Here is a 26,387-nt window from a genome sequence, read left to right on the forward strand (position 1 = left end):
GTGACTGTCTATAAACTCACTAGGGGGGACCAGAAGGGTTTGGGAGAGACCTGGTTTCCCCTAGCGCCCCCCCGCATAACAAGGAGTAACGGCCACCAGTTGTTGGAGAGGAGGTTTAGATTAGACATCTGCAAGAACGACTTCACAGTCAGGGCAGCTAGGAGCTGGAACCAACTTCCAAGGGAAGTGGTGCTGGCTCCTGCCCTGGGGGTCTTTAAGAGGAGGCTTGGTGCCTACCTAGCTGGGATCATTTGAGCTGTTTTTTCTCCTGCCCAGGCGGGGGTTGGACTTGAAAAGCTATAAGGTCTCTTCTGACCCAACTTCTATGATTCTATGAAATGTCCTAATCTTCAGGCCAAAGAGATTTCTGGGCTGAGTCTCTCTCTGCCCCTTCCATTTCCCTCCACTGTATACATAATTAAACACTCACTGAAACAGCGGCATGAGCCTGGGTCTCACCGTTTCATAGTTAGTAGGGTCGGAAGGGTCCGACCCCCTGCCATGGCAGGAAAGAGTACTGGGGTCAAACGACCCAGGCAAGGTGATTGTCAAGCCTTGTCTTAAACACCCCCAGGGTAGGAGCCAGCACCATGTCCACTGCTACCCCTGCGTCTAAGGATTTGGTGACCTGGTCGTAGAAAGCCACCAGGTTGGTCCGACAGGACCTGCCTCTAATGAACCCGTGTTGGTTGCCCCTAAGCATAATCTCCCCCGCTGGCCCCTTGTGGACATGCGCCAGGATAACTCTCTCAAAAAGCCTGCCCAGGATCAAGGTAAGACTAACTGGCCTATAGTTCCCCAGGTCCTCCTTCCTCCCTTTTTTGAAGATGGGAACCATGTTGGCGCTCTTCCAGTCCTCTGGCACCACAAGTGCTCGTACGGCTGTGCCAGGGGTCCCACAATGACCGCAGCTAATTCCCTTAGTACTCTAGGGTGGAGATCGTCCGGACCCGCTGATTTAAATACGTCCAGTTCCTCCAGACGTTCCCCAACCAGATCCTCCCTGACCCTTGGCCTAGGTGCACCTCCCCTGGGGCCTGAGAGGGGCCTAGTGGGGGGCTGATCTGGTCCCTGCTCAGGAAAACGGAGGCAAAGAAGTCGTTAAATATGTTGGCTTTGTCATCTGGTGTGACGACCAAATTTCCTAGCGTGTCTTGCAGGGGCCCCACGTTACCTGGTACCTTCTTTTTTCTCCTATGTATTTAAAAAAGGACTTTTTGTTGTCCTTAAACCGGGAAGCTAGTCCCAGTCCCATCTCTGCCTTGGCCTTCCTGATCCCCCCCTGCAGGCCCGAACAACCACAATATAGTCTTCCCTGGGGATGGCCCCTCCTTTCCATTGGGTGTACGCCTCCCTTTTAACTAGGAGACGTTCCCGGATGCTTTTGGTGAGCCATGGGGGCTTTTGCACCCTCCTGCCCCCTTTGATCCGTGTTGGGATTACCTCCCTTTGGGCTTGGAGAATCGTCTCCTTGAGAAGTGACCACTCTCCTTGGACACCCGGCTCCCCTCCCCTCCGGGACCTCAGTGCTTCCCCGACTATTCTCCTTAGCTCACTGAAGTCCGCCCTCCTGAAATCTAGGGCCACTGCCTTGCTGCATGCCTTTGCCACCTTGCGCTGGATGGTGAATTCCAGCAGGCGATGATCGCTGTCGCCCAGGGGGTCGAGCACCCGCAGCCCCCGCACCAGGTCGTCACCCGTGGCCAGCACCAGGTCCAACAAGGCGTCTCCCCTGGTGGGGCTGTGCACCTCCTGGGTTAGATGGAGGTCCTGTATTTGGCCTAGGAACCTACGTGAGCATTCAGACCTGGCTGAATGCTCTTCCCAGCAGATGTCTGGAAAGTTCAAGTCACCCACGATGACCACGTCCTTTGACCTAACTACCTCCGTGAGCTGACTTAAGAATTCCTGGTCTAGCTCTTCCCCGTGGTTGAGTGGTCTGTAGTAGACCCCCACCGTTAAGTATCTTTCCCAGCGACTCCCTTGTATTCTAACCCAGAGCACTTCCGTGTGCCCCTCCTCTCCAGCTTCCCAAGGGAACAACCTAACTGCTGGGCTTTTCACTATTCTGGGGTCTCTCTTCCCCCTTCTCTTTTCACATACTGTTTAAAAAACCTCAGGTTCATCTCGGTTCAGAAAAGGATAATGTTTGAAATAACAGAAAACTTTGATGGACAGGAAAACCACTTCTCACCCAGCTCGTTCAGGGAGAAATCAGTGTCAATGCTAATGGACATTTTGGGATGCATACAAATGAATCTCTGTTTCAGGCCTACATGAAACTTGCTGTGAATACTAGCACAAGCAAAACTCTGGTCACATGAACATTTGCAAAAAATCGTATGAAGTCAGAGGAAAATTTTGCCATTTCATTCAGAAGCTCACCACCAATTTGTCTTTATTCACAGATTCTGACCTACATTGGAAATGAACTACCAATCTCAAAAATGTTCTATATTCCGTCACCAGCCACCAAGCTATAATTAAACACTTATTTATCGGGATTTGGAGACAATAAAGTGCATTCATTAATGACACTTAAAAAAAAAATCAAATTTGCTTGACACTTACATCTTTTTCATTTTCAATATCAAGATAAGGCGTGCTGCTCTGCTGGACGGCTCTGCCATAGATGCCTGAGGGTGGCTCAATGCCTTGCTTGAGAGAGTGGACATCATTGTTCTCCACGCACAATATCAGGGACTGGCTGTACGTTAGTGGCGCAGAGAGGGGGCTTCCAAAGACACCTGAAATGGTGTCATATTATATTGTATCATATGTATTGCCATGTCATATCGTATACTCACTCACAATGCCATTTTCACAGAGCAGAACTTGCTCAGTAATAAACTAAAGCAAAATAAGGCCCTAGACAGATGTAACATTTCAGCACTGCAAATTCAACAGCACTTCCAAGCATTTTAAAATCATAAAGATGTAACACACCCCTACCAAGCCCCCTGGCTGAAGTGATATGAAATCCCTGCAAAAACATGAAGCAGCGTTCTCTGCAGCCAAGAATCATGTCTTGGTCTTGCAGTTCTGCTCCCCTTGACCCACTGGGGGAGGAGAGCCAGTCAGTGAGCCTGCTGCAGCTCCTGGGAGACTGTGTAGTGCTACAAGGGCACTTGTAGTACTATGGGTGTTATGTCTGTCCAGGGCCCAAAACTCCAGAATATAAACATGTTGCTACTAAATGTTACTACCACATACTATCTAGAGATAAACTAACAAGCCAGGTACAGATGTTACACTTTTACCAGTATAAGTGAGCAGAAACCAGTCTACACCCATAACAGAACAAAAGTTTGGTGCACACAGTCAGGTTTAAAAATGGTGGAACCCAGTATATGATCCCCCCACCTTCGAAGAGTAAATGTGTGCTCTGTTCACTACTGATCTAAATGACGCTGTTTACAGAAAAACCTATGACTTAAATCAATTCCGCCTTGGGCTTTCTGAATGTCTGCACCTAGCCCCACAGCTCCAGTAAACATACTGGGACCATCCACATATCTTGTATATAACTGCCCAAGGGCAGAATCTGGCCCTTGTGATTTTTTTCACCTTTTTATTCACAGTTTAATGCCAGTATTGCAGTATAATGTAGACATCATTTCTCATCATGGAGATTAAAGTGTATGCAATGCTTATAACCAGTATGTTGCCACAAGACCCTCTCACATCGCTCACAGCCACAGGAAATTTTGGTTTCTACAGACAGTAGTTTCTTCAGGTTGACAGGAAAAGCAAAGAAAGATCTAGCCTACGACAAGTTACAGACCAGTAAAGGTTGGAGACTGAAGATAAGGCTTGTTTCAACATGAATGGGTTTTTATATTTTTTTTATTTAAAACCTGGGGCTTGTTTAAACTTTATATTACAGTTATTTAAATGAACAATTCTACTTCCAACCCTCCAAAAATATGTATTTTATTTCTATGTTAAATATATCATGTAAGAAAGAGGGTAATATGTGAAATACCTTTTCCAACAACTACTACTGAATCTTCAGATAAGCCACTCGATGAAATGAGGTCTAGGTTGTTAACTTGCTGCAAACTAGATGTGGATCCTGTAAATACTAAAAATTTAACATAAAAAAGCTTAAGTTAAATCAGGTAGTTTACTCATTAGTACTATTCCATTTTTTTAGGATCCTGTTAGAATTGATTAATCACTTTTAAACACAATGGCACTTTCAGGTTACTGAAGTATGGCAAGGCATGATGAATGATTAAATCCTCAGAAAGCAGGCAATCTATGAAGTATGCTAAGTATAACCTGTCAAAAACATTAAATATTCATTTTCTTAATGGAAACATTTTACAGGCACCTAACTTTCAATAATTCAGCCCAATTGTGTTAATTCAGCACTTGTTGAAAACCATTAATTTGCTGCTTACAGCAGCATTTAATGCACCAGTACTTCAATTTTTCACCAGCCAAACTATGTACATTTTATATGTTCATTCAGATTTCCTGGCTGCAAATAGAGCTATGTTAATCTGTGATAGTGGCAGATCAGCACACAGGCTTGGGAACAAGTTAGCGCTACCCAAGTTGGAGATTCAAAAGCATTCATAAGCTTTTGCATAAGGACTCCAAAAGACACATCATTTGCGTTTTCTTATTCCATCCCTTTGAAATTCAGTTATACCCAGCCCCAGCTTTCCAAGTTCTTCTGCATAACTTCTTAGGACTCCGGTTATTGTGGGCTCTCATAACTTAGTCACACAAGCAGAGGGTACAAAGTCTTTAGCAAAATGCTATTACAATTTATATTACTATAGCCTCAGACCCACTGTCCCAAGTGCTGTAACAACTGATACAGTCAGCCCATGACCCAGGGCTTTGTATTCAACAGACACTGTGGATTAAACAGAGTAAAACCATTTTTGGACAGTCTGACTAAAATACTTTCTCCCCTCTAACCAACTGCTCAGGTTTCAGTCTCCTATAGTATCGCCACATCATCATTTTTGTGATGACCAGAGTTCCCATGTAGACAAACCAAACAGTGCACCTGTAGCCCAGTGGTTAGAACATTTCCCTGGAGGGGAGGGGAGGGGAGGGCCCTTGCACCAAGGCTGCATCTCATTTCCTGCCCTGAGCAGGAGATTGGACTAAATGATGCCTCCAGATCCCTTCCAGCCTTATGTTTTCTATGTTTCTATGAAATCCTCAAACTTTTATGGTAAAAGAGAGCAGAAAAGAATACTTTCATTGGACAAACTCTCAAAAACCTTCCTTGCACTTCACACCCATCAATCAGGATTTGGGTTAAGACTGATTTATTCCATATTTGTAAAAAAAATATTGCCATGTGGTGTTTACTTAAACTACTGCCAATCAACTAGTTTTGCATAAGCAATGAACAAGGTGAAAGACTGCGTTATTTCAGACTGACTTTCATTTTACCTTATATAATTAAAGAGAACATTATCACTGCACCGTGCTTACAACTTCCACTGTCAGAGAAATAGGACGAAGCTGAAAACCTTTAAAAAGAATTGTTTATGATGCAAGAAACAGGAGTTTTGGCACATTTCTAATGACTGCTTTGTGCTAAACCAACACAACTTTTCAAGACTTCACTAGGATGTAAACATAAAAAGCTACCAAACTAAATATTATTAGCAAACAATGGATTAATTTAAAAACAGAGACATAAAAAGCTATGAATAGGTTTTTGCCAAAAAATAAACAAAACAAATTAAAATAGGACCAAGTTGAATGCCATGAACTATTTTTATAAAATGTTTTAAAACAGCTAAAATGCTCTTTTTATGATAAACAGGACACACAGTTGAGAGCAATGTTGGAAACTCACTAACCTTTTGTAGGTTTACAATGTCTTTGGTGGTCTTTGTTCTGACCTTTGAAAACACTGGGTGACACTTCTCTCTGCTTATCATCTTCATTTTCACCAGATCCATTTCCATAGTTCAAACGCTGGCCAATTATGCTCACATTAGAATTTCCTTTATCCTGAGATGTTATCCCTGCACAACAGAATCCATACCACATGTTCAATGAGAACTAATAAATGGTGCATCCCTGTAATAAAAAAAAACCTTAAAAAGTTGCATTTTAGACAAGGTAAAGCTAACTTTGGAATACATATATATAACAGCCATGTTTGTATGCACAGGGATATGCACATACTAACAGAACTGCCTAGTGTTTACTAAATTTGTATTCACAAAGATATTTTTTACCTGCATGTTAATTTAGAAGCTATGACTGAACACTCAGCCCGAAACCTGAGAAGCTGCTTCTGATCGAAAGCCTTTAAAATAAATCTTAGGCAATGAGCAATGAATCATTAATAATAAGCCTTGGTTCAACTAACCAGAAATAATGAAGCAGTCATTAAAACATACCGAGATATTTTCTACTGCATTGTATTGCAGTCCTTATCAACTTAAAAACAGTTTCATATTAAAGGCGTTATTAAGAACAATCAGCACCATACAGGCTAAGCTTCCTACCAAGACGTTCATGGAGGGAGCTCTTTTGACTCATCTTTCCTATCTACTCCTGTCTAGTTGGTTTCTAGCAAAATGTTATTACAGAGAACTGTAAACCCTCACCTTCAGAGCAAACCTTAGTATATTCTAGGTGAGTACAGAAAGAAATGGAGCCATAACTGCCAAAAGCTACAGTATAATCTCAATATCTCAAATATATTTTCATACAAAAGGTGGGGGGCTTTTCTAGGACAACATTTGTTAGACCAAATAAAAGCAGACAAATGATCCTACTGAATGGAGCTTTTAATGAAAATATTGGAGAGAGTCCAACTCTGTCACCTCGACTGAATAGGCTACATCTTTACATATGCAATAAAATACCTGCACTGGGGCTTTGTTCTGTTACGTTACTGCATCTATTTCTTGCTGAAGATAGCCTCGCTGGTCGCGATTTGCTGCCAAGTAGAGGAAAGATGTCTGACCTGCCACAAGAGAAAATCACTGCCATAAATATGCTTCTGCAGAAGCTGTGGCCTCACCTAAGAACATTTTTTCACCAAGGTCAAACTAATACATTTTGTTTTTTCTCCCCACAAAAATATACACTTCCAGCTGATCACCTACAGGTCCACACTACAGACAGGAACAAAAATTCATGTGGTAGAAAACAGGCTCACCATCTCGCCTCCATTACAAAGGCCCCCCTCTTCATTAAATCAAAAGAGCACTAGTTTTAGGACCAAATTAAAATTAATAAAAATATTCTGGGAGTTTGCTGACCCACTGTTCTCAGGCAGGCAAGGGATGGCAGTGACCAAAAGCCAGTGTGAGAAGCAAGATTTGTTTGGGGATAAAGTATCTTTAATTGAGCCAACTATATTTGGGAAAGATGTTAGACAAGTTTTGAGCCATAAATTGTCCTTTCTCAGGTTCTCGCCCAACAATAAGGTTGGTCCAATAAAAGATATTACCAGAAAATGTTTCTCCTTATATGTTCTCTGGACCACTATCACTGCAACACTGCTATCAAAAGACACTGGTATTTGTCCGCCAGCAACCTTGGAAAAGTTAGTTTGTGGTTTCAGTCCAGTTGCAATTGCACAGATGTCCACCTCAGAAAACTACTTGTACATATCTATTATCCCTTCTTTTCTAAAATGTCTGTTTTCCTGATTGTAGGCCTCATTAAAGGTGCTGCAACTGAGCCCTGCAGTGTTAAACACTGAGTTTAATCTCAGACCATGGCTCTGTAAGATTCTGCATTACTCCCTGCCGATATATATTCACTGCAGGACCTACCTTTAGGGTCCAGACAAGAGCTCACTTGCCATGTTAATGTAACTCTATACCATCAAGACCGCCAGCAAAGCTGCCACATGTGATGGTCCAGTATTACTGTCATACTTGATGGAAACGTTCAGGTTGTGCACTGTGAAACACACTGAACACACCAAGCTCACTTTACATAGTCATGAGCCTGACTGAATATAAGGACTAGTGCCAACAACTGAATAGTAATACAAGTCTGAAGCATCCTCTCCCAGAGTCTGAACTGATTCCTCTGTGAGTACGGTGAAGTATAGGGGGGTGAGTTGGCACTTTTACATGACTGATAACGAGACAATCCCAGCCTCCAATGCTTGAAAGTTAGGATCTGAACTACACTCTTTAAAATACATAGGGAAGCTCAAAGTATCATATTTTCTCATGTATAACATGCCCCCAAAAATAATACACCCTCAATTTTGGGTAGTCCCCAACAAGGAAAAAAGATCTTGCCTTAGAGTAAGGGTAAGTACCTTGGGTCTAGGGTCTCCAGGGCTGAGGGGCCATGTGCCAGGCCTGGAGCCTTGGAAGCACATCAACCTGAACCTCGTGTGACAGGGCCCAATCCAACCAGCACTGGGGCCAGAGTCACACCATGTGGTGCAATCCAGTCTGCCAGTCTGGCCTCCACTAGGGCTGGAGCTGCACAGCGAGACCCAATCCAGCTGCACCAGCACTGGGGCCAGAGCTGCATGTGATCTAGCATACAGTCCTGGAGCAAGCACATAGTCCCAGACGCAGCACGCTGGGTCCAACCCAGCACATGGCTCCAGAGACAGTTGGCTTCAGAGCTGTATGCCAAGTCAGACCTCGTACACTGGGTCTAGCCATGGGTCAACCCTGCACACCACCCTGAGGGTAGGGAGCAGAGTTCCCCCATGGGTCCAGAAATTTGGCTACAACGGGGGGAAGGGAGGGAGCAATGGCAGCTTTAATTGCTGTGGCTCCCAGAGCTACAGCAATTAATGTTGCCACTGCTCTGGCCCCTCCTGCCAAATTTCCGGACTCAAGGGAAGCCTGTTTCCTCACATACAATGCACCACCCAAGTTTCCCCAGCTGGTTTCAAAAATCTCATCAGCACCCTGTTTCTTCATATAAGCTGTAAAAATGAAGTCTCTTATAGGTTCAGTCTTCTTGCTTTAGTTACGTCATTTCCTCCTAAGTGACAGAGGCCTGCCTGATCTGTAATTGCTGTAGTATAATAAGGTGCAGTGCTAGTGAGTGAGTAACAGACGTGACACGTTCTACAACACCCACCGTGTTCAAAATGCTCCTGGTCAGCATTCCAGAAGGAAAAACGTGACGTGCCCGAGGGTGTGTGTCTATGTGTCTATTTATTTGCATTTAAATTCTTAAAGGTCCAAACTGCAGGCAGCTTTACTGTGTATCCAAAGAAAGGCAGGCTGACACTGTACATACAAAACTCCATGACATTTTTACCATTTCATTTTACAAAATCTGAAAGAATGCATACTGCCTGTGGCTAGCCATGAAACCATTGTACATTCTCAACATAAATCTCATCAGCACCCTGTTTCTTCATATGAGCTGTAAAAATGAAGTTTCTCTCAATTTAGAACAATTCTCAGTTATTAATACTGTAATGAAAATGCTGCATTCATTGATCATTCATGGTTAGGGACAATGAGAAATAGTTAAATTGCTTTGTCTCCTCTCCACCCCCAAAACCAGTTTAAGCAATAACTCCTTCCTGATTAGCCTTCCAGTCTCTAATAAGAAAGCCCCAGACTTGTTCTTAGTCAGCCTCTATTTTACTCATTTGTTTAGGCTATGGTTCACTTAACCTCTCTGACAGGGTTGGATTCATTATAAAATATTTATTAGCAACAGCAGGGCTCTCATCGCTACACAAAGTTACTATAGCTAGCGCCTGGTACTAGCTAAAAGGAAAAGCAGGAACAAATTGGAACAATATAATTGCACCATACCTGCATAGTACAGCATATTAAGTGGCAAAGTGACTCACAAATAACATCTAGACTTTAAAACAACTGGCACAGATTTTACATGTATAAATAAACATATAAATTAATTTATAAATTGCACTCACATTATCCTCTTTCCCTGAGGGGTTATGCACACAGGTGAGGTCAGGGATTCCTGGCTGTAAACACCACTTTCACTGTAGCTCACATTTGGAGAGGAAGAGCGGGAAGGCGAGTCAACAGACATATCAAGTTTAAGGGCAGAATCAGGGCTTTCAAGATCTGAAGTGCTGCCACTTAGCTTTGCCCTCTTCTTAGCCGCGCTATTGCGTAGAGTCCGAAGAGAGCTCTGCATCTAAACAGAATTGAAAACCAGGTAAGAATCAAGCTGTTAAATGCAAGCATGTTTCTACCATTCTTAGTTTCTTCACAGTATGACTAAAGTGCTGCTTAGATGTCTCCAATGGTGAAGACCCCTCAGCATCTTCATATCAAAGATTATTTTTATACAGAGAAACACAGTTTGAGAGCAAAAGAGTTCAGATATTTCATAAACATCATATTTTGCAAGGCACAAAAATACATCTACCAATTCTTGATTCTTTTTACCAAGTACATGATAAATGTAAGTGTTGACTAGCTAAATGGCCGTATGGTAGTAATGTGCAAGTTGTAGAAAAGACCTCTGACTTTAACTACTCATGTTTTGGAGAAATATAATGGTGAACCTCAAAAGTCCCGTCTACCAGTGGCAGCTGTTGCCCAAACCAGATGTGCTGGAGCCCCACTGCACTGCATCTGCTTTCCTCCCCTCACTGCAGAGTGAAAAACTTAATCCCTGAAAGGTGGTATCATAAGGAAGGGTTTGGGGATGGGGGACAGCAAGGTAACCTTGGATAAATTAGCCACAAAGTGTGGGAGAAACAGCATTCCTTTCTGTTTTTTCCCCCCATTTCTTACATCTTCTCTCAAACACCAGTCTCCCACAACTGTCTTTGACCAACTCAAAGAAATCTTTTCCACATGCCACCAAAATATACTTCTGCTTGGCTCCTCAATCATTACCTCCCCCTTTTCCCCATAATCAGCCCTCCAACTCACTTCTGGATCAGAATGCCACCAATTCCACTAGGCTTCCTCCAACCAAACACCAGTGCAGCCCATCCAAACCCAGCTGGATTAGAATTCCCTCCCTCCAAACAAAAGCCCCACCTTTTAGATGGGGACAGTTGGATGGATATTACAGGAAGACAAGTAGAGAGCTAAGATTTATTTGCGGGGGTACCTCACCACATTAGTTACCCCTTCCTATTCTCTCTTTAGATCTTGAAGGTAAGAAATGCAAATGGGCCAATTTCTCACTGCTATACAAGGTCCAGCATCTCTATACTAAGTGCTGTGGTACTTTAACTTTTATCTTCTAGTTTAATGATATCTTTGTTCATATACATGCACCTATGGTTTTCAGAAGATAAAGCCCGCTGGATAAAAATGATCGTTTATTCATGTAAATTGGAGCTTTATTACTTTTATTAAAAATGTATTACAATTTTCCATTAAATGCAAAGTTCTGATCCCCTAGGGAGAGCTAGATTTCAGTGGGAGGAGATAACCACTGACAGCTTTGTTAAGTAGTATGTACCCCATCCATTTACTCTGGGACAGGGGAAAGGAAGGAAGAAATAGTTCTTACTGGAGCAGAAACTGCTCGAGTACTACCATGACTGCTCTCAGATATTCATGGAATTTGGGGGTGGGGTTGAAATATGATAACCAATGAGCTAGCAGAGCAGCAGGCAAGCACACCATAGAACAGTGCTGGGAGGACTGGAAAAATCATTGCATCTGTAATGCTGGTGCTTCCAACATACACTACCTCTGCAATGGTCTGAATCTGTATCAGTGAGGACTACAATGCTGTTTCCAAGCAGTTGCCATGAAACATCCTAAGTGCTTGTGCAAGTTTTTCTTAGCTCTCTGCATGTATGCACAGCTAACAAGCGTTTCAAAAGGTTGACTGTGCCTGAAACGGTGATTTAGCGATGAAATCCTTGCCTATACGTGGGTCTCAGAGGCAGAGACCAGCAAGACAGATCACTTCCATAAGCACAGACTTGCTGTGGAACATCACTGCACCTCTCAAGCAGCTCACCTGCCTCCTGAAGGGCTTGCAACTTATCTGCTTTCTCATGGTACTGATGGAGACACTAGGGGGAAGTTCTAACATGAATGTCCTATAAAAGCATCAGGTATCCCACACCACGGTCATGAGGGTGTGGAACAAGGGAAATGTTAGAGGTGTTAGAGTTAAACTATTCCTATAGAGGCATTCTGTTAATTGGCATGCTTAGAGCAATGGCTATTCTACATACAGCCTGGGCCACACCAATCCCTGCAGGAGATCCATTAAAAGCAAAAGAGTCATACTAGGGATAGCCAGTTAGGCCTAATAACTTATTTCACGAGTGTTGTATTAAACTGGGGTTTAACATGATAATGGGTCCATGGATGACACCATAATTCCTCCAGTTAATGACTTATCTCAGATTTTTAATTACTCTGTAGAGATCTGAGCACGTCAGGATAGCAAGGGTGTACTGGCTGTAACAATGATAATAATTTTCAAGAAAGGGTAAGAGTGACGTTGTAGCCATGATGCCCCAGAAATTATGCAAGATGCAAGGGTTTCTTAAGGTAGTATCTTTTATTGGACTGACTATGCTGTTGGGATAAAGTCAGACAAGCTTTCAAATGTAAGGGAGGCCTAACGAAGAATGTCTTGCTTGTCTAACTTTATCCTAACTATATAGCTAGTCCAATAAAAGACATAAGTCTAAAAATTCTTCCATCTTGCAATTATTTTCAACAAATTTTAAGGGTAAACAGAGTTTGAACTAGAAGTCAAACAGAATCAAGCAGCTGACTTTAGCCCTTTGAAAAAAAAATTGAGGCAAGTATTACACTCAAAGCAGCGCTGATGTTTCAAGATAGATAAAAGCAAAGGAAGTCAGAGTTGAGACTGAAAATGTCTTCAATTCATCCACTGGTACTATAAAAACAGAAAAAAAATCAACAAGCTGATTTGAAACCCTTTGATTAACTGAGCATAACACTGATGTGTTAAGGACACATGGAATGAAATTCAATGCTGACTTTTATTGCTTTAGTGAGTTTCTATCAGATGCACAACATTATTTTAATGTAGTCTTCTGTGTTATGACAGCCACAAAGATACACTCACACATTCTCTCCCTGCTATATTTTTGTTAAATAAAACAGGTTCCAGCATCCATTTAGAATATGAAAAACACACTGAATTCCAACCTCTTCCTGGTCCAATTCCTTATCACTGACACTTAATTCTGAGAGATCAACTGCAGGTTTCTCGTCATTTCCACTCATCCAAATACTCTCAGTCTCTTCGTTTTTCTGTTCTGTGGTGTTTAACTCAGCTTTATCAGGCAATGGACTTGTCCCCCTAGGTATTGGGGGCACAGGCTTAGTCCCATTCAGGCCTCTCCGTGAAGCTGATGATCTTACTAGGGCTGGCTTCAGCTGTATTGGAGAAGGTTTTTCCTGCAAAGTTTCCCCTAAGTAAGATATAGACACACATCACAACTTCAGAAAGACAGTGGGGAGACACCACCCCAAAAAATAAAACACTCATCTTATTTACAATACACATTTGACAAAGCCATTTCAAAAGATTTCATTCTTTTTATAAAACTTGCAAACATACAACAGCATACCCTAAAGTATCAAAAACATTAAGCCACGAAGGATAAAACTAAAATACAGTGCGTGATCTTTGGGATTTTTTATTTCCATTTTTCACTTGATAATTTATAAAATTCACACTGTGTTCTTGAGAATTATTGTGTTTTTACTCTATAAGTAGAGGGAAATAATATTAATATAATGGTTATATTAGTTTATATTTTGTGTTATAGATAATATGAGGCTTCTTTTTCCCTTCCAAATTCTATACTTCTTTACCTTGTGTAAAAATATTTTTCACCAATTATGCAAAACTTGCTTTAAAAGATTAACAGTATTAGGAAAATTCTATGTTAAGCTTCCAACAATTTTCATTTTTCCATAAGAGTTACCACAGGCAATTTTAGTTTGAAACAACATCTTGTATTTATATGTTACACGTATAAAATATCTATGTAGATGACCAGATTAACTAAATGAGTTTTAAAATATTTGAAATTAAATCAATGCAACTTTCTGGTATAGATAAGTTTTACACTAAGAGAAAACAAGGACTGCTATTCAACTGGGATGAAATTAGCACTAATTCACATTATTAGGGATGTATGTAGCCCTAAACAAGTTTTAAATAGCATTACAAGTTTTAACTAGATATGAAATTCTGAGCACTAGCTATTTAATACAACTGTTTCAAATAAAGCATAAAGGTGAAAAATACTAAGCAAAATTAATATTGTTTTCTTGCATTTTTATTCATTCAATACTAACACTTAGATTTTCTTCCCCTTTAAAACACTGCCTCCTTTTGACTGAATAATAGACTATTTCAACTGTGACAGCTCTTTTGTAGTTTGCAGGATGCAGGGCTCCCAGGCAGAAGTACACTTACCTTGAATACAGATGAAGAAAAAAGATGCAGAAAAAATAATCTAAATACAAATGTATTTTTAAATCTATATACAAGCAAAATGAGCCAAATTTGCAAAAAAGCCACCTCTATCAATGTATCCACAGAAGTGTGTGTGTAATTCTCATAGCTGTACAGACAAACTGGGTATTTTTCTAATTCACCTACGTAGCTCTCCCATTACACAGCTTCCACTAGTGCCCCATGAGGAAACTCTGGGTCCTGTATTCCACACAGAAGAGAGCAGGAAAGCGAGCAGAAGCCAGAGCCAACAGCCCCAGGGGGTGAAGACATCTCCTGCAGGGCTGGTATTGCATGGACAATCTATCCTTACACACAGCATAATATGCCTAAACCCTGACTGGGGCGAGAAAGAGTTCAGTCCTCATCTCCATTCAGTCCTTGCTCTCTCCATGAAAATTGCCACCCAGGGCTATAGTTTTGGTACCAGGACATATTTCCCAAGGTTAGCAAGAGACTACTTTTCTACACAAATGCAAGTTTTCTCTGTAGTTCATGGAGGCCACTTGTTGAAAACATGAACACAAAACTTTTGTTCTGAGCACCATTTTTACCTGCTTTGTCTCCTGCCTTTTGATTGAGAAGCTTCTTTTGTGGACCGGGCTTAGGTAGGCCTTCAAAACCCTTGAGAGGCCAGGAGTTTGAGAAGTTAACACCATGCTCTTGAGGCTTCTTTGGAGAATCACTAGGAGGGGATGTGTGCTTTGGACTGTTTCTAGGAGATGAGAGTGGATACGATGGAAGAATGAAGGTCCCTTGCTTTGCATTAGAACCTGAAAAGGACAAAGTACGCTCTGCAGGACCGCAAAAAGCTCGCTGGGTCTTGTTGGTAAAATTTAGGCTGGCACAAACTGATAAAAAAAACATAAAAGGCTGTTATTTGCACTTATTCAGTTCTATCAAAGCCAACAGCATTTTTATTTCACTTCTCCTTTTATCTAATTTATCTTACAATTAGATTTTTAAAAACTCTGCAAAAACTATTTTTCAAAGAGGAATCAAGCATTTCTTTGCAAATGTGATAACCATATTCAAATCCAAGATAATCACCTCATTTGACATACAAATCAGAAGCAATCAAAACACTAGATTCGACAGAGTGCCATTATGAAGACAGCACAACTGGATACACTATTATAGGAATAGCTTGCAGCAAAATAACACATCTATCAAGCTGGTTGCAAGTAAAAGGCATCTAGGAATTAGGCAAGTACATACAATGTAGTTTTGTGACCTGTTGCACCATAAGCTGGATCTGCAGTAGCAGACATTTTACACACATACATTCAAATCAAAAAAGGAAAATACTATGTACTACAGCTCCTTTGGAAACACCAGAAGGAAAAGTGCTTTGTTTTGCAAACTGGTATTTGCAAAATGGAAGACAGGAAAAGTAAACAGAGTGAGAAATTGTTTCCAGTCTCTTCTTTTACCATGCAAGTGTAAAAGTTGTGGTCAAAACTGGCACCTGCTTAAGCTACATCTTTGAGTCTACCACTTACGTTGCAACTGAATCAAAGCATCTACAAACTTGCCCCTTGCCTCAGTTGTGTCTGTAGTGCAGAAAGACCCTGGATGAGTCAGACAGAGTTTCAAGATCTCCAAGGTCTCTACCTGGCGATCGTACTTTCCAAGGCTGCCTAAAACTGACAAATACAGCCATTTTCAATGTGAAATGAAGCCAACAAAAATCAGGCTACTTGTATTCTGGTGCTGCTGAATAAAGCCATAAGTAGTTGCAGAGGTTAGTGCCAGAGCTGTTTTCAGAGAAGGAGGCAACAAGAAGGGCAGAGAAGTGTCTGGTAGTGTCCTGGAAACTAAAGTAGGGCCAGAATGCAGCTTAAGACGCCATGGTATGGAGGCAGGATAGAAAATTTTTTCAGCAGGAGTATACATTACCATGCCCATGAGATAGCAACTAGCCAAATGGAGGTAAGAAAACAAAGCCTCTAGCAGGACTGGATAGTGCCCGGCATCCTTCTAAGAGCTGCAGTGAGATGGAGAGTTGAGCTAGTCCACCAGGCACTGCCTAGGAGCCCTGCACCCCACTGTCATCTTTTATTTCACCCACTGGCTATCAGCTCACCCCTTCACTACCTATGTCTCTGCTAAATTGTTCAAGCCCTGCCATGTTCACAGAACAGGAACAGCTGGCAAACTGCTATGCTCTGCATGGCTGATGTGTTTCAGCCCTTACCTGTCCTTAGGCATTAAAAGACATCTATTCGTCCTAAACTTCACCGGTACATTGCCATTAATGCCTACTGTGATGGTACACAAATATGGCTTAGATATCTGTTTACTAAAAACTGTAGGGGGATCACCAGTCCACTGTCAGACAGGAATGACTTCAAGTTCCTACCGCAGGAGAACAAGTTAAACATAAGGATATACATTAAAAAAAGCTTTCCACTAACTTCCACCTAGACAATCTACTCCTCACAGCCAACTTGGCCTTACTGGGATCTGTATTACAGTACAGTCTTATATGTATATAACATGTTGATATAGCTCAGTGCAAAGAAGGAAAGAAAGGTGGATTAGTGATTTAACATCTACGAATGAAGAGCACCACACAGAAGCCAAAAATTACTATTAGTGCACCAATATTGGAACAATATATTAACGAGCTGTATACATTCCATAAGCTGACTACCTCAGACCATTTCTACAACAGAATACCTTGTGTAAAGTGTTGGCAATTTGTGGCTCTAAGTAAAGAACATGGTTCATGGCACAGAACAATCTACCTACTAAAGAGGCCCAGTACAGGAAAACAGAATATTTTCAAAGTGATATGCACAGATTTAGAGTCTGGCTGTAGTCCATGTACCTTTATCTTGCCGATGATTATTTAATCCTAGAAACTGTAAATCAGAATCCACACTACCACTCTTCCCATGAATCTGTGAGTATCCAAGTTGTCCACTTTTCCCTGATATATGTGGCTCCTGAGAGGCAATAACACCTTTCAAAAGGAAAAGGCAACCAAAAGAAATATTTGATAAAAGCTTTCTGGGTGTTATCAAATTACATATTAATACTGAACAAAGAGTCAATGCACTTTAAAGAAAATAATATTTAGCTAATGAAAACTAAGTGAAAAGTTTGGACGTTTCCAGTGCTGCACCCCAGGGTTTCTAAGCAACCTAATAATGCTTTTTTGTGCATACACATTAGAATAATAGCTGGCACTTTGTGCAGAGCTGCCTGTAGTTCTATCAGGGCACACTACCAACACTGAGAGTTGCAGCAGGTCAAAAAAACTAACAGACAATCCCTTCTTCGGATATGGGAAAATAAAAGGGAGAAAAACCCCACAAAAACACAGAGAAGTAGTCAACTTCCTTACAATGATGTCATTCACAGCATAATGGTTAGTAAGCTTTGCATTCCACATGTGTCAGTACTCCCCAGACAAAGTTAAATATAAACAGCTCACTGCCAGGGAAGGAGAACAAATCAAGTCTGGTCTTGCCCAGACCCCCACATGCCTTTTCACTATTAAAATACAAACCACCAAGTCTGCCTTGCTATCACAGGCTGGGTGTTACATTGGACACACAACCTGCTGGATAGCTGATCTTAAAAAGTCTTAGCGTTATTTTGAAAAGAAAATCTCACCCCTCAAAGTTCCCTTTGCAGCCAACTTCCCACCACAAACAGCCGGGCCACTGCTTTCCACTCCTACACCCACCCACAACCAATTTAAAAAAAAAAAAAAACAGACAGAAAAGGTAGCATTTAAAAATCTGCAAAACTAAGCTGTTGAACTGCTGGCATAAAACACTTATTTAAAAGGCTGCAATGCATAAAGAGAGTCATTTCCATCGTACCCTATTTATAGTGCAGTGTTTCATTTATAAAGGTTACTATTCAAGAGACACTTTGCTAAAATATTTCTATGGTAATAATCACCATTCTCTCTGTGTTCCCACAAGTCGGCTCAAACTTTTCTATTGTTCTTTAATTTACTGCTGTTTGAACTGTATTTTACACCATTGTGCAAGAATTCTGGTCTAACTATTTCCTTGTTGATCTGCATGGAAATTCTTGCATAAGTTTTTTTTATACCCGGAAAATCAAAAGGAAACTCAATTTCAGGGTGACCCTAAATCATCTCGTTTAATCCAGTTGATTAAAAACTGACATTTACTATTAATCATGCCCTAAATAACCAAATTAAACTGCTTACTGTGCAACCAAGGGCTTATTCTACACAAAAACTCCAATTAGTTTAACAAACTGTGATGTTAAACAGATTTACTGAAACCAGTACAACTTTGCATGTAGATTAAAACAAAAAAGATCCAAACCATGGGTCCAGTAACTTCAACAGAGCTATGCCATCTGACTTCAGCCGATAAGGACCTGTGTTTAATACGCAAATTTGGAGCCTATCTAGTAAAAAGTGTGTGTGGGGGGGGGAAACTGGTCTAAAATCCTTGAAATGTTCTAAATAAACAGATTTTTCAATTGTCTTATTCCCACTTCACCACTAATAGAGGTCTCCCGTTTCCTGAAAATGTAATTCCCTATGATGGTACTTACCAGTGCAAACGGAAGAATGCTCAGAGTTAAAATCAAAACTATTCTGAAATAAATTCCTTGAAGCTCTTTTTCTGCTAAAAAATAAATCATCACTGACTGGCATCCCTTGAGAAGGCCTTAATTTTGGAGAATGAAGGAAATCATTGGACGGGGAGAACTGTAAGAAAAAAGAAAATGAAAAAAAATAAACCATGTAAACATATGATTAATAAGTTCAACTTATTTTTCTTTATAAACTGAGGATCCACAGAACAAGACATCAGGAGGCGCTACTTCACTCTCAGGGCAGCTAGGATCTGGAACCAACTTCTAAGGGAAGTGGTGCTCCTACCCTGGCGGTCTTCAAAAGGAGACTAGATAATCACCTAGCTGGGGTCACTGATCCCAGCATTCATTCCTGCCCATGGCAGCGGGTCGGACTTGGTGATCTGCTCAGGTCCTTTCTGACCCTACCAACTATGAAACTATGAAACAGTGTAACTACCTGCACTAAGAACCCCCTCCTCAACCAGTAATGGTCTATAATATCTACACCACTGCCAGGCATGTCACAAGGTGTACACAGGATCACTAGAACAAAATGTGGTGTCAGAAAAGCAATAAAAGCCAGAGTCCACATGCAGCCTATGTAGGGGCTAGGACCAACCAAGAAGAATCTTTCCCCCCCTCCTCACCATGCTCAAAAGATACAAAGGAGAGAGAATGTGTGATGGCACAAAGGAGTGACAGAGAGCAAGTTCACAACTCCCAGCATCCACAGAAATGCACTTGGGATCATATGAATTCAAGTACTGACCACATCAAATGAAAAGGCAACCCCCTCCATGCTTCAACTCCCACACACCATTCTGGGGGTAAACGGGGGTCATACAGGCACTTACAGGAGGCTCAGGGAGCATCCTGCTGGTACAGGAGCAGCCTAGGGCTAAGTGTGAACTGTGCTATAGGGATGTAATTGTGTGCCAGGGACGGGAGGAGGCATCTCCATGGTACAACCAGAAATTCTGGCTTCAGTACAAACTACAGAAGCATTCAAGACAAGTTTTCTGATTAATACCCAGCCCACATACCAGAAATTCTGCTGCCTACAACACTGTAAAACTGTTGCCAGAAAGTTAATAGCATAGGGGGATGTAATGAAAAGGAATATGGTTGCAAGTCACAGGAAGTAATCTTTCTAGTGTTCTCAGCACTGGTAAAACCTCACCTGGAGCACCGTGCCCCGTTTACATTCATAGATGGATTGTTAGGTGCTGGAAAGGACCCTGTAGACCATCGGGTCCAGTCCCCCCTCACTAGGCAGGAAAAGACAACTGGGGTCGAGTGACCCCAGCAAGGTGACTTTCTAGTCTCCTTCTGAAGACTCCCCTGATGCAGCAGTAAGCTGCTACCAAGTCCCCTCTCAGCCTTCTCTTCTGTAGACTGAATAGGCCCAAGTCTCTCACTCTCTCCTTGTATGGCTTGTCTTGCAAGTCCCTGATCATAATGGTGGCTCTTCTCTGGACCCTCAAGTTTTTCCACATCCTTGTTGAAGTGCGGCACCCAGAACTGGACGCAGTACCCCAGCTGCGGTCTCACCAGTGCGGAGTACAGCAGGAGTATCACTTCTTTAGTTTGGCGTGAGATGCATAGGTTAATGTAGGCCTGCATGTTGTTTGCCCTGCTGGCCACAGCATCACACTGCTGGCTCATATTCACGTGAGGGTCGATCACTACCCCAGGTCCCTTTCAGTCATGGTGCAAGTCAAATCGTCTCCACCGAGCCTTTAGGTATGTTGGGAATTATTTGCCCCCAGATGGAGCACCTTACACTTCCGAGTGTTGAACTTCATCTGGTTCCAGTCCACCCAGGTCTCCAGCCTGTACCGTCCACCTGTATCTGCACCCTATCTTCTGGCATGACCATGCTCTCCCATAACCCAGTGTCCTCCGCAAACTTGGCCAGTGAGCTTGTCACCCCCACATCCAAATCATTGATAAAGATGTTGAAAAGCACCAGTCCAAGCACAGACCCCTGAGGCCACTTCCCACCAAGACGACACAGACCCATTCATGAGAACTCTCTGGGTCCTACCATGCAGACAGTTTCCCACCCACTCGACTGTTGAGCAGTTAAGCCTGCAATCTTCCAATTTTTCCACAAGGATATTGTGGGAAACTAAATCAAAAGCCTTTTGGAAGTCTAGGTGTATAACGTAGACCTTCTCTCCCGTGTCCAGCTGGCAAGAGACCTGTTTGTAGAAGGAGATAAGATTGGTAAAACAAGACCTACCCGTGACGAAGCTATGCTGGCTGTCATTCAGAAGTTCACTCTCTGTGAGCACATCGCACATGGGTTCTTGAATGAGTTTTTCCAGGATTTTCCCTGGGATGGAGGTTAGGCTGACTGGCCTATAGTTGCCCAGGTCCTCCCTCTTCCCCTTCTTGAAGATGGGCACAATGTTGGCCCTCTTCCAATCCTCAGGGACCTCTCCTGTGCACCACAATTTCTGAAAGAGTTTTGCCAGGGGGTCCACAATGACCTCAGCCAGCTCCTTCAGCACTCTCGGGTGAAGTCCATCTGGTCTAGCTGACTTATGTCTAGCTTTTCTAGTTGGTTTTGCACCAACCCAGCATCCACAGTGGGATGGCTATCATTCCCACCATGCCCCCTGTGATCCTTATCTTGCTTGACTTTCCCCCTGGCCAGTGAAATACCAAAGCAAAGTGGGCATTCAGGAGTTCAGTTTTATCCTGAGTATCCGTTACCAGCTGTCCCAAGGTGTTAAGCAGGGGTCCCACGCTTTTATTTGTTTTCTTTCTGCTCCCTACAGACTTAAAGAAGGACTTCTTATTGTCCTTGACCCCTTTGGTTAACAAACTCAGTTGCTGCCTTAGCTTTCCTAATCATTTCCCTACAAATGCAGCACTATGTTTCAAGAAAGATGTGGACAAACTGCAAAAAGTCCAGAGGAGAGCAACAAAAATGATTGGAGGTCAAGAAAACATGACTTATGAGGAAAGGTTAACATATGAGACTGGGATTTTTTTAGTTTAAGAGAAGACTAAGTGAGAACAGTCTTCAAACTTAAAAGGGGGGATGGTAAAGAGGGCAGCAGCTATGTCCACACGGTACAGGGCAAATAGTGGTAGTTTTTAATTACAGCAAAGAAGCTTTCCATTAGACATGAGAAGGAAGTTTCTAACTATGAGAGTAGATGAGGTAATAGAATAGACTACCTAAACTTAAGGAATCTCCATCACTGACATTTTTGGGTACAGGTTAGACAAACCTTTGCCTGGGATGCTTTGGTCAGGGATGATCCTATCTGAAGGACTAGACCTCCTGAGGTCCCTTTCACCATTTTTATTATTATTCTAGTCCACATTTCCCTCCTTACAGAAATCTCAGCAGAGTCAAAGTCTCCATTTAGACAAACACTGAAACTATTAATTCAGCCCTTGAAGTGACAGCACCTTGTCAGGAATGTGCTATATTGCAGAGCAGATAGCATATGAAAATTTGCTTTTACCTACTATCCAAGCTTTGTGGAGGATTTCATTATCTAGGGCTAATATAAGCCAATATACTTTTCTCAAATGACATATTCCCTTTAGAAAAATCTTTATTTGAACTTTACTGCAAATCTCAGTTCACACTTGAGTTGAATTTTGAAACAAATTGCAATTCAAATATTTGCAAAAAATCACACTAAATATATGTAACTCTAGTCCAATAACAAGATTTTGCCACAACATGCAGCCTAGACAAGCTGCTATAAACCAGACACATTATCTACTGAAATCTAAATAGGCATATCAGTTTGATCAAATAAATGAGCTCAAACTAATCTGAGACTGCAACCAAATACCTCTATTCTCACTACCTAAAACACTGACATGGAGAAAATGATCTACTGTATGCCTTGTATGATCTACATAAATTGTTTAGCCTTTCTACAAGTGAACAACAAAAGCTGCGGTGTAAAACTTTGAGACAATGTCCAGTTCTAAAGTTTACTAAATGTTTCATACAGACTGTATATTGTAGTAATTTATTAAATGATAGGGAACATTGAAAGCTAACCCATCTTAGCTAGGGCATGCAAAGGCCATGTTTTGCCTTGGCTTATATCTGCCAATTCTACTGTGCAACCCCAGGTGCTTCAGAAATAGCAGAAGGCAAATTTAGGGGCAGAACCACTCCACACAAAGGATGACTGCACCTGAGTGGTTCTGTACCTCTCAATGATAGAAGATTTATTAAATATTTAATGCTTTATAAAATGTCTTAGCTCTTCAACAAGCAGTCACACCCAGCTTAATTTCTGCAGTTCCAAAATGCTGCCAAAACTTAGGTAAGGTAATAAAACATTTTAGGGCCACATTCTTGGTTCAAGATTTGCAAAACAGAGATACTTCTCTGAAACAGAACAGAAGTTTGAGTTTTGAAGTCTAAGTTCAATATTTTAAAAAAAGTCTAATCTCTAATAAACCTCACTTTCTCCGAAATGAAAAATTCCTGCTTATCCGCATCTGGGAAACATCAATAGGAAGTAAGCTACCAATTTCTGTTTAATGATGGGGGGAGGGAACATCTTTCAATTGGTTCATAAGGAGAGCTATTTCCTTTTGTGCTGCTAAGGCATGCTCACATGTGCACATGCAAAAACACTAACTCTCTTCGACTGAATTTGAATGGCTTTGATATTCCTTTAATATATATTTTTAATTAACTAGAAACAAAATACAGATTTCATTTTGTTTTGCATTTCATGCATTACCACACTGTTGAAACAGAAGCATGGAGATGCTCTGCTCTCTGGCCCAGCAAGCAGAAGGGGTGAAATCTGGTGTTAATCCTCACAGCCACTAAGGCAGGGGTGGGCAAAATGCGGTCTGGGGGCCAGATGTGGCCTGCCAGCCCATTCTATCCAGCCTGCGGAAAATTAGAAAATTAATATTTATCTGCCCCTGGCTGCCTATCATGTGGCCCTCGATGGCTTGCCACAAACTCAGTAAGCGGCCCCCCGCCCAAAATAACTGCTCATCCCTGCACTAAAGACTTTGAAGTAGCTATTGACTGAGCACTGTAGCTTGTGCCTGAAGCTGCCACTGAGCCTGTAGTATCGTAATGAGGCATGTGGTGGGGAAACAACACTTTATCATTTACAGGAAGCTATACAAGGAACTATTTACCATGAAGAAGTACAGGCCTGAGCCTTGTTGCTGTCCTGCCACCCTATAAGTTCCTGCTGCCTCACCCAGACTGTCTCCCGGGATGCCACACTTCCTGGATGCTTCGCATTCCCAGGAGGACTTGCTCTGTATCTCAGTCCATCATGACTTGGGAAAAGTCTATTTGTCTACCTTCTGCCTTCCAAAACAAGCTGCATGCCTTATTTGGTAGCTTGTGGCATGCAAGAAAACACAGAATCCTCATCTATGAAATGAAGCTGCTGAGGCAGAGGGTTTAATGAAAGGTTGTCAAAAATCAGAATAAGAAATGGGATTCAAACCCTGAAGTCCTGGTTCCCACTCCTATTCTCAGACTACTAGGGCATGCATTCCTTTCTAGCCCTGCCTGTTCTACCATGTATGTCAGTTTGCTTAAGAGCACCGCTGGACACTGCAGCTTGAACATTTCTGTCTGTCCACATGGGAGGCACAACATGTACAGCACAGCACGAGCTAACACAGCAAAATCCAGAGGTGGGGCCAGTAACTGTAGGAATACCAGGGTAGTTCAGTGCTGTGTGTCTAGATGGATTTCTTACAGATTATAAGCATGATTTAAAGATAGATGTAGGAGTAAGGAAGTGCTTATGTTACCAAGCGCACATCTGAGTTCACTGCTGCATTTGCTAGATAACACGATCTAGAGAACCGAACTCTCAAGGCTTCAGCTCCCATTATGCAGTTTCCACTAGTGCTTGCTGCGGGAGGAAACCCTGGCTTCTGTATCCCATGCAAAAAGACAGCAGGAATATGAGCAGAAGCCAGAGCTGACAGTCCCAGAGAGTGAAGACCTCTTCTCCTGCAGGGCTGATACCTGTGTGGACAATCTGTCCTTACCTACCACATGATGCACCTCAGCCCTGACTCAGAGTTCAGTCCTCATTTTCATGGAGAGAGTAAGGAATGAATGGAAACTGCAAACCAGGGTTATAGTTTTGGCACCTGGATGTTTCCCAAGGTTAGTAAGACGCTACTTGATGATCTTCCGAGGTCCCTTCCAGTCCTAGTGTCTATGAAATTTATGACAAATATTTCACAGAGGATGCTAGACACAGAAAATCTACAGTCAAAACCATCCTCAAAAGACCAAGACACCTAGTCCACCACTGTATTTCCAATTTGATAAGCAATGGAAGAGGGAGAAATGCTGCAAGTATATGCCTGAGTAATAACCCTATAGGAAAATCATATATGACTACTGTCTTTTCTGAACTACTGTGAAGTGTTGCTGTGCCATGTTCAGCAGCTGTTGCTGTCCATCCTCAAGGCAGATGTATTCACAACTTGTTTAACTGCAACTGTGCTACTGGAAGTGAGGAGGAACATAATTAACATGGCCAGCACTAGCTAGGAAACGCTAGCAATTACCATACAAATCAATAATGCTATAGACGCCACGCTGGACTTCTGATGCATTATATAAGGGTCCTAATTTGAAACTGCAACGGACATAAAAAGTGATTTTTGCATTAAGGAAGAATAAGGTCCTGTAATGTTTCAATTTCTTCTGAGCATCCCCTTCAGGGAATGTGGCAACCTGGGAACTGCATGTTGCTTATGAATATGGCATAAGATACGTTTTATAAGTTTGAGAGATTACTTGCTATGAAATTATATTTACAAAAGCGGTTAAAGGGACCATCAAGAAAGGGAAACCCAAGACAAAGGCCTCTGAAGGCTTTATTAAGGAACCAGCTGAAACCCGCAAAACATTTGCTATTAAATTTTTATTGCAAAAGTGTCTCTAAAAATCCTGTATTTAAAGTTATCCTTTGACCGAATACTTTAACAGAATCAAAACTTCTCACCTTCGAAAAGGCTACATAAGGCTGTCCATGTGTCCAGGCTTAGGAATATAAATACATATTTTGTCAAAAGTCTGACCTTGTGACCTGTTTATAGTCATAAAATAAGAGGGCCCTTGTACACATAACTAAGGGCCTTGTACATGTGAGGAAATTGCCCCTTTTAGTGGTTTAATCGCCCTTCTTAACTATTTAATTGCAGGTGGTCCCAGATGGTAGGGACAGTGCATGGGGCACTGGAAGCCCATCAAGCCCAAGCTTCCCCGAGCACACCCAGGCTTCCAGTGCCCCATGCACCATTGGATCTGGTGGGTGCTGCCCACAAGCTGGGGCTCCATCACTGCCACGATGAGAAGCACCTGGCCCCCCTGCAGCTCAGGGGCTGCACAACATAGGAACAACTTACGCAGGCAGGCTCCA

General features: G+C 42.0%; 1 protein-coding gene across 2 annotated transcripts in view; it reads right to left on the bottom strand.

The window, feature by feature from the left end:
- The window catches only part of FAM179B (family with sequence similarity 179 member B), a 57,843-nt gene that overhangs the window by 21,096 nt on the left and 10,360 nt on the right, over nt 1–26,387 (bottom strand). The window contains exons 2-10 of one of the 2 annotated variants that reach the window (XM_019556604.1): nt 18,946–19,102; nt 17,228–17,362; nt 14,949–15,245; nt 13,074–13,339; nt 9,875–10,104; nt 6,858–6,958; nt 5,838–6,005; nt 3,986–4,084; nt 2,572–2,747 (exon numbers count right to left, since the gene is read on the bottom strand). In XM_019556604.1, coding sequence (XP_019412149.1) covers nt 2,572–2,747; nt 3,986–4,084; nt 5,838–6,005; nt 6,858–6,958; nt 9,875–10,104; nt 13,074–13,339; nt 14,949–15,245; nt 17,228–17,362; nt 18,946–19,102 — 1,629 coding nt within the window. The remainder of the gene's footprint in view (nt 1–2,571; nt 2,748–3,985; nt 4,085–5,837; nt 6,006–6,857; nt 6,959–9,874; nt 10,105–13,073; nt 13,340–14,948; nt 15,246–17,227; nt 17,363–18,945; nt 19,103–26,387) is intronic. The other variant, XM_019556605.1, reaches the window with a different exon arrangement.

Source organism: Crocodylus porosus, unplaced genomic scaffold (assembly GCF_001723895.1).
Source record: "Crocodylus porosus isolate Cpor-Errol unplaced genomic scaffold, CroPor_comp1, whole genome shotgun sequence".
NCBI lineage: Eukaryota > Metazoa > Chordata > Crocodylia > Crocodylidae > Crocodylus > Crocodylus porosus.